The sequence below is a fragment of the Scyliorhinus torazame genome, chromosome 15 (assembly GCF_047496885.1).
Source record: "Scyliorhinus torazame isolate Kashiwa2021f chromosome 15, sScyTor2.1, whole genome shotgun sequence".
Lineage (NCBI taxonomy): Eukaryota > Metazoa > Chordata > Chondrichthyes > Carcharhiniformes > Scyliorhinidae > Scyliorhinus > Scyliorhinus torazame.
This window is the reverse complement of record NC_092721.1, coordinates 171,867,539-171,883,897: the sequence shown is the minus strand read 5'-3', so window position 1 is coordinate 171,883,897 and position 16,359 is coordinate 171,867,539. Positions and strand designations below refer to the sequence as shown.

General features: G+C 46.9%; 1 protein-coding gene across 1 annotated transcript in view; it reads right to left on the bottom strand.

The window, feature by feature from the left end:
• LOC140391988 (anosmin-1) overlaps nt 1-16,359 on the bottom strand; it is a 286,799-nt gene that overhangs the window by 64,876 nt on the left and 205,564 nt on the right. The window contains exon 5 of the mRNA XM_072477109.1: nt 8,576-8,760. Coding sequence (XP_072333210.1) covers nt 8,576-8,760 — 185 coding nt within the window. The remainder of the gene's footprint in view (nt 1-8,575; nt 8,761-16,359) is intronic.

Below are 16,359 nucleotides of genomic sequence, written 5' to 3'. Positions count from 1 at the left end.
TGTATGAAGCATATTTGTGGGCCCCACTTCTAAACTTAGTTCCAAATTTTAATTGTGTCTGACACTGAATTCTAGCACTCCTCAGTATAGATTTGATTTTTTTTGCTTGCTCTATTTAAGGTATTTATACTGCAGTCGAAGCCCACATGCATAGAGATCTTCTCAAAAAATCATCTCACCAGCTTGGTATTGAGGATCATCGGGCTAATTGACAATGGGGGCATTGCAACCAAGCCCTATTTTAGCCTCACTCAGCATTCAAACTCTTTCTAGTGTTGCTTGACATTGATCAAATACAAAACCTTTGACTGACTCGTTGTTCAGACCATTTATAGGCCGGAATTCTCCAGCCGTTGGGATCCTCGGGCGTCATTCTCCGCCGGCGGGAGTCTCCGTTCTGCCGGCACCGGGGGGTTTCCCGACGGCGTGGGGCTGCCCCACAATGGGAAACCCCATTGACCGGCCGGTGTTACGGAGACTCCCGCCGGCCGGTCGACGCAGAAATGTGGCGGGGCGGGTAGGAGAATTTCGCCCCTCTTTTCCTGCTGGTAGAGCACCAGTCATTCTCCGACCCCCCGCCGGGTCGGAGAATCACTGGGGGCTGCCGTGAATCCCGCCCCCGCCGGTTGCCGATGTCTCCGCCACCGGCTATTCGGTGGGGGCGGGAATCGGGCCGCGCCGGTTGGCGGGCCCCCCCGCTGGATTCTCCGGCCCGGATGGGCCGAAGTCCCGCCGATAAATTGCCTGTCCCGCCGGCGTGGATTAAACCACCTTTTGAACGGCGGGACAAGGCGGCGTGGGTGGGCACCGGGGTCCTGGGGGGGGGGGGGGGGGGCGCAGGGCGATCTGGCCCCGGGGGGTGCTCCCACAGTGGCCTGGCCCGCGATCGGGGCCCACCGATCTGCGGGCGGGCCTGTGCCGTGGGGGCACTCTTTCTCTTCCGCCTCCGCCACGGTCTCCACCATGGCGGAGGCGGAAGAGACTCCCTCCACTGCGCATGCGTGGGAAACTGTCAGCGGCCGCTGACGCTCCCGCGCATGCGCCGCCCGGAGATGTCATTTCCGCGCCAGCTGGCGGGGCAACAAAGGCCGTTTCCGCCAGCTGGCGGGGCGGAAATTCCTCCGGCGTCAGCCTAGCCCCTCAATGTTGGGGCTCGGCCCCCAAAGATGCGGAGCATTCCGCACCTTTGGGGCGGCGCGATGCCCATCTGATTGGCGCCGTTTTGGGTGCCAGTCGGCAGACATCGCGCCGTTTCGGGAGAATTTCGCCGTGGTATCTTCGACGGGAAATTCCATTGAGAAGCAGTGGGTGTAGAGAATCCCACCACCAGCGAACGGCGGGCTACCGAGGAACACGCGGCTGGGGACAGGAGAAGTGTCTTCAGCACCAACATGACTGAGGTACCAATCTCAGTAATGAACAAGTGCTAAATTGAGGCTCAGTGAGGGCAAATAACCACAGCGCCATTTTAAAAATAAAGGCCCCAATATAAAGCCAAGCTATGAAAGATGGTGTCAACCTAGATTTTTGCCTGCATTATTGGAGCAACAGGCCTCCAACTTGACTTGCAATGTTTGATGAAGGATCACCTCTCACATCTGTTTGTCTCTGTGTTTCTCTCCTTTTCATTCCCTGGGAAATTAGTGAAAGGGAGAAGGGCAGAAGCATGCACCAGCAGCAGTTACTCAGACCTGGACACAGTTAAAGCAAGGCAGCCAAAGGCTGTAAAATTATTTTGTTTAAAAAGATCCACTTTTATAAGAATAATCATTATTAGTTTTTTTAAATAAATTTAGAGTACTCAATTATTTTCTTTTCCAATCAAGGGGCAATTTAGGGTGGTCAATCCACATAACCTGCACATCTTTGGTTGTGGGGGGTGAAACCCACGCAGGCACGGGGAGAATGTGCAAACTCCACATGGACAGTGACCCAAGGCCGGGATTCGAACCCGGGTCCCCAGCGCCATAGACAGCAGTGCTAATCACTGTGCCACGTGCCGCTCAATAATCTTTATTAGTGCCACAAGTAGGCTTACATTAACACTGCAATGAAGTTACTGTGAAAATCCCCCAGTCGCCACACTCCGCTGCCTGTTCGGGTACACAGAGGGAGAATTCAAAATGTCCAATTCACCTAACAAGCACATCTTTCGGGATTTGTGAGGGAAAACCCGAGCATCCGGAGGAAACCCACACAGGGAGAACATGCAGACTCCGCACAAATAGCGAACCATGCACGGGAATTGGACCCAGTTCCCTGGTGCTGTGAAGCAACAGTGCTAACCACCGTGCTACCGTGTCGCCCCCCTCAGAAGGTTGCTGATAATATATTCATGCATTCGCCAACAAATGAAAAGTGGCCAGAATCTTTCATCCTGGAGTCTAGGTTCGGTGATGGAAGTTGGAGTGATTTCTGTTGGGAGGGGGGCAGGTCAGCTGACCACCCGCAATCTTGCACTGTTCGGCTCATTAAATATGCACCCGTGAGAGGCTGATGCTGTAGCCTTCGCCTCATTGATCGCCCAAAGGCGGATCCTGTTAGAGTGGAGATCAACCTCTCCACCCTGTGCCCTGGCGTGGCAGGGGGACCTGCTGGAATTCTTGACGCTTGAAAAGGTCAAATTTGAACTGAGGGGAAGGGTGGAGGGGTTCCACAATTCATGGGCGTTATTCATTATGCGCTTTCGAGGATTGAATCACATCGAACATTAGGAGGGTTGGGGGAGGGGGACTGTATGTGTTAATGGTGACTATGGGTGATTCCTGATTCCTCTTTGTCATTTGTTTATGTTAACATGCAGGCTAATGTTTGGGGGTTTGGTGGGAGGATGGGATCGCTATTATTGATATGGGGATTGACATTACATTCATTACTCATTATTGTTTATTGTTGGGTGTAAATTTGAGAGAAAATGGGAAAAAGGAGAATAAAAAAATATTTATTTCTTAAAATATGCACCCGCGAGGAACTCGCCGATTCTCATGATAGGCAGCCGGCAGGGAGTCTCTTGGGGCCAAAGGTCTGGATGGCACATGTAAAGGGCACCCAGGCAGCCAGCACTGTCTCTTCCAACTTTGCCAGGACACTGTTCCCCCCTTCCCCCCTGACCCTTCCTCCCTTCCTTGGCCATCCTCCACGCAGCTCGCATGACACCACCCGGTCTCAAACATAGGCTGGTATCCGCAGGCACTCTCCAATGCAACAACAGCTCACCGATAATCATGGCGCACGCCATCAAGTGAATGTTCTAATTACGCGCTGGTAGGGAACTTATTTTGGAGGGGGAGCATAATTCCGGCAAGGTGGCCTTTTAATGAGTGTGTTTGACTTGCTATGTTTATCCCGCCATTGAAAAACTGATTTTTAGCTTCCAGCCAAATTAAATTTCTCCGCCCACCTAGCTTCCTACTGCTAGCAGCATTATTCTATTAAGCTCAGAAACCCACAAGCTGCAGTTCTTCGATCATGAGATTGTCGCTTTAAGAAATGTTTGGCTGCTCATGTTACTGCAGTGATGTCAGAGTGTGGGTGGAGCTGAACTCTGGCTCTGCTTTTTTAGTTTCACTTTGAGAAAAGCTTGGGTGTGTCTGTGTCTTTTTGGTTTCGTTTTCAGTGTTGGAGCTGAAACCAGACAAAGCAGCTGAACTGCTGTTTTCTCTGCCATGAAAAGACTATCTCTTGATCATTTGGTGAATTCAGAATTATAAATGTTTTCAAGAGTGAATGTAAACCTGATGTGCTTCTGTTAAAAGGTGTTTATTTTGTCTTCTGGATGTTGTTTGGGAATTTATTAAGGATTACTTAGTGTTGTATTCTTTGGGGGTTGTATTTGAATTAATGGTTGCTAAGATGTTCACTGTATGTTTTAAAAAGGTTAACTTGAGTTCATAGAATAAACATTGTTTTGCTTTAAAAAAATATTTTTCCATTTCTGCTGTCCCACACCTGTAGAGTGGGCCGTGTGCCTCCCATACCACAATCTATTAAAAGTTGTGGGTCAGGTGAACTCCATGATACACTTTGGGGTTCTCTAAACCCTGGCCCGTAACACTTCAAAGGTTGCTGGTTCAAGCTCACTAGAATTAGACAGTGCTGTTTGTACTGTCAATATAGCGCCAGCATTATTCTTTGCATGTCATGGTGCTCCGCAGCTTAAAATAGAAATCATTCACAATCCCTTTGGGAGTGTTTACAATCGGTAAACTGATTGCAGTGATTAAACTGCATGTTGAGGTGAACAGGACACCTTCCAAACAGCTGTCTACGAATCGTTTTATATCAGCTTTTAGCTGAGCACAGTTTGCTGATCGCCAAAAACCCGTGAAAAATGGCCAGATCTTATAATCAGTTGAATAATGTATTCACTGCCACAAGAGTGTCTGTTTGCAGTTCTGACTGAAATGACACTCTGGTTAGAAATTGGTACACCAGGAACAATCAAAAACTATCACATCAGGACATAGGACAGCCCGTTCTGATCATTGTCAATGTGCTAGCAGTAAGAAAAATCACGTGGCAGCTACTTATTAGTGCGTTTGCAATTCAGAAACATACAGAACGCAATACAAAACATTTTGGGACGAGAAGCTATAGATTGAATGAAGTAATATCTACGGCAACTGGACAGATAGCATGGGGGAAGTCCACAAGAGTGGTAAACATAATCTTAAGGAGGTGGGATGCAAAATTTCAATTTGAATGCGCCATTCAAAGCATCATCTTGCATCTTTGGCTTTGTCTATATATATGTTTCTGGAACCTAGCTCTTCATTCACCTGAGGAAGGAGCAGTGCTCCGAAAGCTAGTGATTTGAAACAAACCTGTTGGACTTTAACCTGGTATTGTAAGGCTTCTTACTGTGCTCACCCCAGTCCAACGACGACATCTCCACATCATGCAGGAAGAGATCGGGATGCCATTTTTAAAGAGCGTCCCAATCTCTTGACCCTCCGACATCACCCCCAGACACCCCCAAAACTCACTTATGACAGGGTCCTCGGGCCCACGTGCCCTCTTAGGCACAGGGCACCCCCAAGCTTGATCCACGGCGCAGGCAAAAAGCCAGCCTGGCACCTTGGCACTGCCATCCTGGCACCCTGTTGGCACTGCCAGAGTGCCAGGTTGGCAGGGCCAAGGTGCCCAGGTGACACCAGCAGTGCCAGGCTGCCACTGTGCGCAGAGTCAATGGCCCGGGGTCTCCAATCGCCTGGGAGGCCCCCCAGGTACCATTCCACCTTTTCCTCGTTTATGGGGACCAGTACTGAATGGTGCCCGGCTGGGGTCTCCACGGCGAGACCAGTAGATGCCAGGTGACCGTTAGATCTGGCGTCAGCACAGCTAAATGGGAACTTTAACTCACTTAGCCATGTGTGACTGTGTCATGCCCATTCTGGGTCGGATCCAGATCGCTACGTCTGGCAAGATCTGGTTAGATCTCATGAGGCATAACAGCTGTTGGGAATCCTGGGAGAGGCCGGTAGATCACGCCCAAAGTCAGCAGCAGGATCCTTGTGGGGGGACTCCCTATTACAGGGGTCCCTGGGGTGGGATATGGGGGTGGGGACTGCTAGAGGAGGCACAGGGAGGCAGTGCATTATTTGGAGGGTGGGGGGAGGTGGTCTTCGGGTGGGATCGGATAGTCTCTACCAGCATGGCCCTGACATGGTAGACCTCACGTTGGGCCAAGGGCTCCTATGGCCCATTGCGAGGTTCACAACGTCAGGGTCACGCTGGTAAAAACCACAAGTGATCTGTGCCCACGTGAGTTCTGGCCCACTAATGACCCTTTTGCATTTATTTACATTCCCCCGTCGGCCCGCTTTGAGGACCTTGTTCACGCTGCCAGCAAGGGGGGGGCATCATGTTTGGTGCTGACCCCAATTTTTCCCCGACGCCCAGCTCTCCATCCCATCGGTGAATGCATTCCAGGAATCCCAGGATGGAGAATCCCACCCAGTATCATTTAAAAGACACAAATGCTTCCAGAATGTTCTTAGTCCTTGAAGATGAACCATTTTTCGTGAATGAAGAAAGATTTGAAACCTTAAAGTGCAGCACAACAATTAGCCTTTTGAGCATTGCTGAAAATAGACACTTTGTCAACATTTTTGGGCTTGCACTCATCAGGACAATCGCACGAACACCAATGTCAGGGGAAACAACAACATTATAGTATATGAAAAGAGGGTACTGGTCGGTTGGCAAGTGGACTCTGATTGGTAGAGGCATTGCCATGGAGAATACACCAATTAATGGTGACTGGCAGTTAACTGCCAAGCATTCTTTGAAAATTGTAACCAGGCAGCTTGACTGTGATTGGTCAAGGCATTACCCTGAGGAATGAACCAGTGAATGGCAATCACTTAGTTGTTTAGTTGAAACAGGTGCAATGTGTATACATGTTCTTTCTGTCTGCAAAGAACAGGGCTCTGTGAATTAATGTATGGTGTTTACAGTAAGTGTCCTGGAAGTTCGTACTACCAAATGATAATTAGCCTTTTACCCCCATAATTAAAACACAGATTTTACTTATTTGCCTTAATTTTTTGAGTCTTTGTTCATGTTAATGCGATCTAACTGAAAAGTGTTGGAACCCTCAAATTAAATAAAATGAGCTGCAGGTTGCAGAACCCTGAGCTGGGCAAATGGTTATAATTTTATTCCTGCTGTGGTTGGGGCAAATCAGGTGAGAGAAACACGATTTTACATGAGTGTTGTATGATTTAACCACAATGCCAAGAAACACGTGGCTTGGAAGCCAGAGAATCCTGTCCCTGAATTTCAGGCTCCCCCATGGTCTGTTTTCTGGTGCTGGAGGTGGCTTGCCAATGACCGCCAGTGGGAGTTTATGGTCCCGCTGCCGTCAACAGCGTTTTGGGCAGCTCACCATCCCATTGCCGGGGAACCTACTGCAGAGGGTCACCATCGGCGGGACCGGAAGGTCCTGCCAGCAGGAAGGACTGGAAAATCCCACCCTGGGGCTCTACCTGCATGGGGATGGATGTTAAAGTTCCCAGGGCACTTTTTTGAGGATGAGCAGGGGGGTTATCCCTGGTGTCCTGGTCATTATTTATCCCCCATTATCGCATTGTTGTTAGTTGGAGTTTACTGTATACAAATTGGCTGCTATATTTCCGACAGTGACTACACTTCAAAAACTACTTAATTGGCTCAAAGGTGCTTTCGAATGGCAGGTCGTCATAAAAGGGCAATATAAATGCAAGTCTTTCTTTCCAGTTCCCCTGCACTTCTTCAAAATAGTGTGGAGTGATGCATTTTGGTAGAAGAACATGGAGAGACAATATAAAATAAAGGGTAAAATTCTAAAAGGGGTGCAGGAGCAGAGGGTCCTGAGTATATATTTGCATTGATCATTCAGGTGGCAGGACAGGTGGAGAGAGCAGTTAATAAAGCAGATGGTATTCTGAGCTTTGTTAAGGAAGGAAGTTATGCTAAACTTACACAAGGCATTAATTAAACCTCAGCTGAGTACTGTTAATAGTTCTGGGTGCCACACCACAGGAAGGATGTGAATACATTGGAGACTGTGCAGAAGAGGTTGACAAGAATGGTTCCAGGGATGAGAACCTCAGTTATGATGATAGAAGAAGGCTAAGAGGAGATTTGATAGAGACGTTCAAAATCATGAGGGGGCTGGGCAGAGCAGAAACTGTTCCTGCTCATACAAGGATCAAGAATGAGCGGGCACAGATTTAAAGTGATTTGCAAAGTAAACAAATGTGATGTGAGAAAAAACGTCTTCACACAAGGAACGGTTCGGGTCTGGAATGCATGGCCTGGAAGTGCGTTGGAGACAGGTTTAATCGGGGCATTCAAGAGGCTTTAGATGATTATTTGAATAGAAACAATATGCAGCGGCACGGAGACAAGGCAGGAGAATGGCACTGAATCATGATGCTTGTTTGGAGAGTCAGTGCAGAAACAATGGGCCGAATAGCCTCCTTTTGCGCCGTAACAATTCTGTGATTCTGTGATAGTGTCATGGGATCTTTTGTATCCACCTGAGAAAACGGAAAGGACTTTAGTTTAAAGTTTCAACCACAACACAGTACCTCCGATAGTGTAGCACTCCGGAGCGTGGCCTGGGGTTTTGTGCACACGTCCTGGAGTGGTACCTGAACCCACAACCTTCTGACTGAGAGTGAATGTGCCACGGCTGACATCTAAATAAAGGGGGCGCAGCACAAATTCACTGGAATGGTGACAAAGTTTAAAAGATTTATTTTGAGAAAACCTAGCTTGAATTCCATTGAGTTCGGGCAGCTGATGAGCGACCCCATTGAGGTACTGAAAATGATTTCGAGATTTGTGAGGGGAGATACCGAGAAATCATTTCCTGTGGTGAGGAAATCGATAATGGACATTAAAACACAAATGCTATGTTATTTTGGACTGAAATATAGAAGGTTTTTTTTCAAATAAAGGGGATTGGAAATCTGGAACAGACTCACCCCAAAGCACTACAGATACTTGGGTGAACTAAAATGTGAAAGCGGTGTTTATTATTTGAGTGTAATTTAAAAAACCGAGCAACTGATTTCTTATTACTGACCTGTGCTACGGTTTGCCAGTTGGAAGCATCATCCTCCGTGGGATGGATGCCGTAGTTCCATCTTCGCTGCACTACGTAGATAACTGGTTCAACTGAAATGTTAAACTTTGATGACCATTTGATCTCCAGGTTTCCAGTTTGTAACTCTGTAAAACTTAGCTCCTTTCTGGGTTTCAGTGGGACGCCTGTGGCAGAGGGTCAAACAGGAAGTCATCAGTAGAGCAGTTAAAGAACACCAGTGGTAATGCAGAAAATATTCAGGTAGAAGAGAAAGACATAGGCCTGGATTCTTCCGCCCCGCAAGAACGCCACAGGCAAGACGCCGACAATGGAAAAATCCATTGACCACGGGCGGGATTCTCCGGTCGCCAGGCGAACGCGGCTGGAGAATCCCGCCCATAAGCCTGGATTTCCACTAAGTCAGATGACTCGGGAGCCCTTTAAAAACGGCAGCCAGATCCCGACTCCGGGATTCCCCCTCCCATTCCTGGGCCATCTGATTTTCTAGAGTGCCTTTAAGGGGTGCAGGTTGGTTCCTGTCAAAAGCCCAAGCTGGCCGGCTTCAATGCAGAGACAGGCATGTCCTATTCCTCCACAACTTTCATGGACTCAGGCTAGGTTTTTAAAGGGTTCTGGTTCATGGCCTCTCAGAGGAATCCTGCGCTTCTAATCTGCAAAGAAACATTGTGAAATTGACAGCAAAGATCAGAGAGCCTGAGCAGTCAATCAAACAATGATTTTTCTGGGGCACACCTGTTTGAACATGCCGAATGGATGCCTGAGCTCTCACGCAACCTCATTACACATTCTTAGCTGAGAGCCCAGATAACTATTAGAGTGCTAAACATCCTCACCCCAGAGAAAACACAACTTTATGTGTTTACACAACTTTCAGTAGTTTCAAGAGTTTGTGGGTTTTTTTTTACCACACTTTAAAGGGTCTGAATGATTGACCCACTTATTAGCTTGTAGCAAAATGGCATTTCTTTAAACATGGGAGAATGTTTTGGATGAATCGCCTTTTTCAAAGCTTATTTTTACACTTACTGCTTTTACTATAGGGTTCGATATTTCTAAATAGTGTAGAGCGGGTCATTAGGCATGGAAGTGCCATAGCTTGGCATTGGAACATGAGAGACCATTGGGGATAAGTGGATGGGCAGAGCTTGGCATAAGGGGCAAATGGGATCCAAGGGGGGGTATGGGAGGGAGGAGGTATAATGGAAAGGGCAAGGGCACTGTTTGAAGGGTGAAGGGGTAGGAGGGGAAAGGGCTGGCACCTCTGGTGACGAAGACCCCGCCTTTGTGAGCACTTTTCCCGAGGCAGGCGGGCCGAGCTGGGAAACACCCCACCTTCTTCCACCAGCCTTGAGGATGGAAATCCAGCCGTGGACATATAAATAATGGCATATAAAAAATTTTTTTAAACAGAGTAACACGAGAAAGACATGCAGAGGTGTTGTGATCTGCATTACTTTATCGCTGAACTTTTTAAACACCTTTCCTCAGGAGTGACATTACTCAAGAACCAAGTGTCATATGAAATGTGACTTTAAGTATTTGCCCTTTCTTCTTCAACACACCCACAAAAATTCACAAAAATAGTCAAGCTCATTAGTGGGCACAGTAAAAATATAACTGAGTAGACAATTGAAAAATATCTATAAGAATAATGTTGTACCACTGTAGTTAAGCAGCATAGAAACATGCATTTATATAGCACCTTTAACATAACAAATATTCTGAGGCACTTTGTACATATCCAAGCAGTAGAAGAACTGACCAACAGCATGTTCAAAGAGATCAGTATTGAAGAGAATGTAAAGGCTCTGGACCCAATGGTATATCTGGAAGACGCGTACACAGGACTCGCAGTCAGATAAGTCACAGAATCCCTGCAGTGCAGAAGGAGGCGATTGGGCCCATCCGGTTCCACCGACCCTTTGTATGAGCACTCTGCCTATTTACATGTGTCCACCCTTACCTATTCCCGTAATCCCATAGCCTAACCTGCATCCCTGGATATTAAGGGGCAATTTAGCATGGTCAATCCACCTAACCCTCACATCTACGGACTGAGGAGGAAACCAGAGCACCCGGAAGAAACCCACGCAGACATGGGGAGAACTTACAAACTCCACACAGACAGTCACCCGAGGCTGGAACCCAGGACCCTGGTGCTATGAGGCAGCAGTGCTAACCACTGTGCCACCGTGCTATCACGTCACCATATGCAATATCATCACCACGTGAAGCTCACACCTGCCCAGCGACACACAGATCAGGAAGCAGAAGGTAATTTCCTTCTCACTGCTTTGAAAAAGAACACAAATGGTGACTGAGGGAGGACTGGATGTTGCTGAGCAAAGGCACAATTTTGCGATAGCCCCCAGTGCATCACTTCATGTTTCAGGACTCTTATTTAACTGTGGAATGAAGAATATGGTCAGAGCCATGAAAGCACACAACAGTTTACTGACTCCTTGCAAAAAGGAATGCTGCAAATGTTTGGTCAACTGTTGAGTGAAACTATACTCTTCCATACCACCTTTCTCTTCATTGAGGTACATGTTAGGCTCCTCTTCCTCTTGCTGAGCACAGCTTGTCACCATTCATCTTCCAGAAACATGGGTCTGCTTCTTCCAATTGTTGCACAGCAATGTCATTTTTCTTAGGTTCTCTGGGAGTATTTTAGTGCACTCACTATCTTCTGAATGACATCCCTGCCATCTTAAATCTGCTTGTTACAAGCAATTTATTAGGGCTTGTGAAGAATTGCATAGCAATGCAATTCTCAACTGAAGTGAATAACCCCAAAATCAGAGGAGTTAACAATGCTGGAATAATTTCTCAGCAAGTAAGTGGGCAACTCATACTACCCTTAAAATGTAGGTGTTGTGGTCACTTTCTGTAACTCTCCATTAATGACTTTGGGGTGGTCACATACCGTCTGGATGTTCATTAACTGATGATTGCCATGAAATGTCACACAAGCACAGGAAGGTAAGGTCACAAGCTTGCAGTCAATCATGTTTGTGCCGTCAGAGCCCCATCATTCGTCTTTCCTGTTGCTGCTGAATGATTTTAATATATTAACCAACCTATTATTCAAAGCAAAGTTGGCATAACTCTAATGTTAAGGGCATTAACAGTCCACTTACGTCTTTACTGCAGTGCTTTGCATTCTCCACACCTTCCTCCTTGAATGACGTTAAGCATCTCTTTAACTGGAGGAAGATAGCTCAGTTGATACCGAAGGTAAATTAATTCTGATGGATCTCCTCTGACTTTCCTACCTATTGTTTTCTTTTCACTATTCTTTCATGGGATGTGGGCATTGCTGGCAAGGCCAACACCTGTTACCCATCCTTAATTGCCCCTGAATTGAATGGTTTGCTAGGCCAGTTAAGGAGGCAGTTAAGAGTCAACTGTGGATCTAAAACTGTGGATTCCATGACACATGGAAGTCAGACCAGGTAAGGATGGCCGATTTCTTTCCTTAGGGCATTAGTGAACCAGGTGTGTTTTTACAGCAATCGACAAAGGCTTCATGGTCACAGTTAAGACTAATTCTGATTTTTTTTTTTTAATTGACTTTGAATTCTACCATCTGCCATTGTGGGATTCGAGCCCAGATCTCTGGAATGCTAGTTACCCTGGGTCTCTGGAATACTAATCCAGTGAAAATGCCACTGCACCACCACCTCCCCAAGAGGCACATCCTTACCTTCTCCTCCAGTATCCCCAATAAAGTGGCACTTGTTAATGCATTTCTAATGCTGCGCGTCTGAAACAACTGATTTATCTTCACACTTACTCTGCACCTCTGCCACTGCCTCAGTCCATTGCTCAATGTCTTACAGTGGAAACCATTAACAAGATGTGGACTGAAAGTCAGGTAATATTTTTGGGTTTGCCTTCAATGGATACTTAATAAGCTCTCAACAAACCAAAGAAACAATGGTCCCAAAGCCTGTGCACTGAATTGTGTTAATCTGGGTTGGTCTCAGGGGGAACTTCTAAAAGTGTCAGCAAAAATGCACAAACATTTTATTCGTATTTAGCCTAAACATTAACATGAACACAGAATAAGTTTACCTCGAACACAGAATAAGTCCTCCGCCATTTGTCATAACCTGCTCAGGCAGACATTAGTGTAGTGGTAATGTTACTGGGCCGTGATCCAGAGGCCCAGGTTATTGCTCCAGAGACTGGTCTCATTAATGATGATCAGATTGTTGTAAAGCCTGCTTTGACTGGAACATTAACTCCTTTTCTCTCCCAATCAATGCCGACAGACCAGCATTTAAAGCATTTATGTTTTTATTTCAGATTTTCCGCATCGCAATATTTTGCTTTTGTGCTGCGCCATGTTTTTAAAAAAAACTAAATTTAGAGTAGCCAATTCATTATTTCCAATTAAGGGGCAATTTAGCGTGGCCAATCGACCTAGCCTGCACATCTTTGGGTTGTGGGCGCGAAACCCATGCAAACACGGGGAGAATGTGCAAACTCCACACAGACAGTGACCCAGAGCCGGGATTGAACCTGGGACCTCGGCGCCGTGAGGCAGCAATACTAACCCACTGCGCCACCGTGCTGCCCGCGTCATGTTATTTTTAAAACTACATTTGGTTCACTGATGTCCTTCAGGAAGGAATCTGTGTCCTTACCAGGTAGGGCCGATGTATGACTACAAAGCCACAGCAATATGTTTGACGCCTAACTGCCCCCTGAAATGGCCCAGCAAGCCATTCAGTTATAGGTAGCTCAGCACCACCTGCTCGAGGGCAATTAGGGATGGGCAATAAATGATGGTGCTGCCAGCAGCACTCACCTCCCATGAGCAAATATAAAAGCAAATTGCGACCTTATATAGAATGTAAAGCCATGCAAGAATGTGCAACTTGTACACTACTATAAGAACCTTGAAAGAATATGATGTTGGGTGGAATTTTCGCCCAAATTTAAAAAGTGTCAGCTTCTGACTGAAAACCAGCATGTTTCTCCCCAGAAACAGAGCCAGGTTTTCACTCCAGATCTTCTGGCACTTTGTTGAAAAAAGCAAAGGGGGTGTGTTTTGTGCCGACACTCTGGCAGGATGGGTGCTCATAGAGCCTGGATTTCAAAGTGAAAGCAAAAGCCCTCCCCCACCATCAGGGCTTCAGTGGCCCCCTCACCCCCCCCCCCCCCAACATCGCCAACATCCCCACATAGTGGGAGCTCCTCCCTGTGGGGTTGCCTGGAGGCCCCATCCCCTGACAGTGTCAACCGGGCAATGCCAATCTGGCTGTGCCAAGTTGACATGGCCAGGCTGGCACACCACCAGGGTGCCATATCCCTCACTACCCAGGGGCTATACTCACCTCGGAGCCCCCGGCGTGGTCATCACAACTGGTTTCCGTTTTGGGAAACCAGTCGTGATATCCGCTGGGATGACATCACACGACGGAGGGGCAGGCGGGACATCCAACGTCCCTGGAAGCAGCGGCTTTAAGCCATTTAAGAATATTGAAATTAATTAATTTTTATGATAATCAGTTTCACGCCCTCGTTGCGTGTGAAGTGATTACATCAGTGGGGAAGGCCCGGGAAGATTCCGAGTTTTCACTGGTGCAAATCCTGGTTTGGGCCTTTCACAAGTGTCAGCGGCCATTACAGGATATGCACCCACAGCGAACGGGCCTGAAAAATCATGGCGAATAGGACAATATTTCTCCAGGAAAGGTACCGACCATAGAAGTGGCTAAGTGTGGGGTTAATAATTCACAGGAGATATAGCTTTAAATTCTGACTCATCCTAGTTTACTTTTATCATTTGTGACAGACGTTAGCATTCAGTTCACTTACAATTATAAACAGTACTTCAAGCAACCTAACTGCCTGAAGGTGATTTTTATCATGTTAGCCTTCCTGTCAACCTGAATCATAGCCTTCAAATTTAATTGCGACGTGCAATGAAACTGCAATTTACATTTGAAAGTACAGTGCTCCTGTTTTTAAAAAAATAGAATTTGGTTAGTTCTTTCACGGGAGGTAATATAACATCTCTCTTGTATTCAACAGAACATTTCTCCTGTATTTAATTGTGACCAGGTGCTCCTTGGAATCACAAGGAGCACAAAATCGTTGTCGATCTCATCGGCTCTGTAAACTGCAACTTTGGATCTAAAACACAACCATGATTATTTGTTCATTATAGATGCACTGCAATTAAATTTAAATCAGTGTAAATCTCCAACTGAGCCAGTGGTTAAAGATACTGCCAAGTACCAAGCCCGCACAGATCAGAGAGCCAAGTGTTTCATCCCAATGTAGAGTTAACGGATTCCAACTGGCCTAGAAAGAATTTAACGGGACATTGGAGACCTTCATAGATGCTGTGGTGATTGCAGGACTGACTGTAATTTCCTTACCAAGAATAATATGAGCTCCAAGACGGAACATGACAATTGGCTTCAGTGCCCTAAGGGCTAGAAACGATAGTTAGAAACAGAATGGAGGACAACTTATGCTGGAACAGTAGGTGGATGGGTAATTAGCCATAGTCAACAAAGGTCCACTGGCATCTTTTTCCATTCGAGAGACACAATTTGTTATAAAGCTTGAGGCTATATAACAACTGTGCATCAAGTGTGGGGCAAGATAAGGAGGCAGGCAGCTATAAACCGCCAGAGCAGAGACGCTTTATGAATATTTTTTCTCAGCTCGGCCAGGCAGCACGGTGGCACAGTGGGTTAGCCCTGCTGCCTCATGGCACCGAGGTCCCAGGTTCGTCCTGGCTCAGGGTCACTGTCCGTGTGGAGTTTGCAAAGTCTCCCCGTGTTTGCGTGGGTTTCACCCCCCCAACTCGCAGATGCAGCACGGTAGCACAAGTGAATAGCACTGTGGCTTCACAACGCCAGGGTCCCAGGTTCGATTCCCTGCTGGGTCACTGTCTGTGCGGAGTCTGCACGTTCTCCCCGTGTCTGCGTGGGTTTCTGCTCCGGTTTCCTCCCATAGTCCAAAGATGTGCAGGTTAGGTGGATTGACCATGCTAAATTGCCCTTAGTGTCCAAAAAAAGGTTAGGAGGGGTTATTGGGTTATGGGGATAGGGTGGAAGTGAGGGCTTAAGTGGGTCGGTGCAGACTCGATGGGCCGAATGGCCTCCTTCTGCACTGTATGTTCTATGCTCTATGTTCTATGTGCAGGGTAGGTGGATTGGCCATGCTAAGTTGCCCCTTAATTGAAAAAAATGAATTAGGTACTCCAAATTTATAAAAATAAAGCTTGGCCAGGCCTTGGGAGTAGGTTGAATGGCTACAAAAAGCAAATGGGACTCATATTAAAAGAGTCACCACCACAATATTGTACACATCTCAGATTAGTGAAAGGTCAAAAGAAGGACACTAACCATAATTTTGCAAAAATATTTGGAAATGGGAATCCCATTGTCCTGACGGCTTCTGGTCTCCTTCCCTCTTTCCCTCAGGATAGGCAGGGAGACTTGCTGACAGCCCATGCGGCAGGAGGGGAATGGAAGTATTTAAGGAGGCAACTGAGCTACATTTTGCATCTGTAATGGCGATTTGCCAACAGCGGATGGGCCCCACACAAAATCATATGGAACACAGCAGCTTAAAGGAGCCGAGTTCACAGCAAGAAGTCGCTGAGGCCTGAAAATGGCATTCTGTGCTATAAAGGAGAAAAGAGGTCAGACATGGGCAGATGCTTGCAACACCAGGAGCAGGTCACTGAAGCTGAGGTTAGTTACATTGTCCTTGGTGAGGAAATTGCTGGAAAA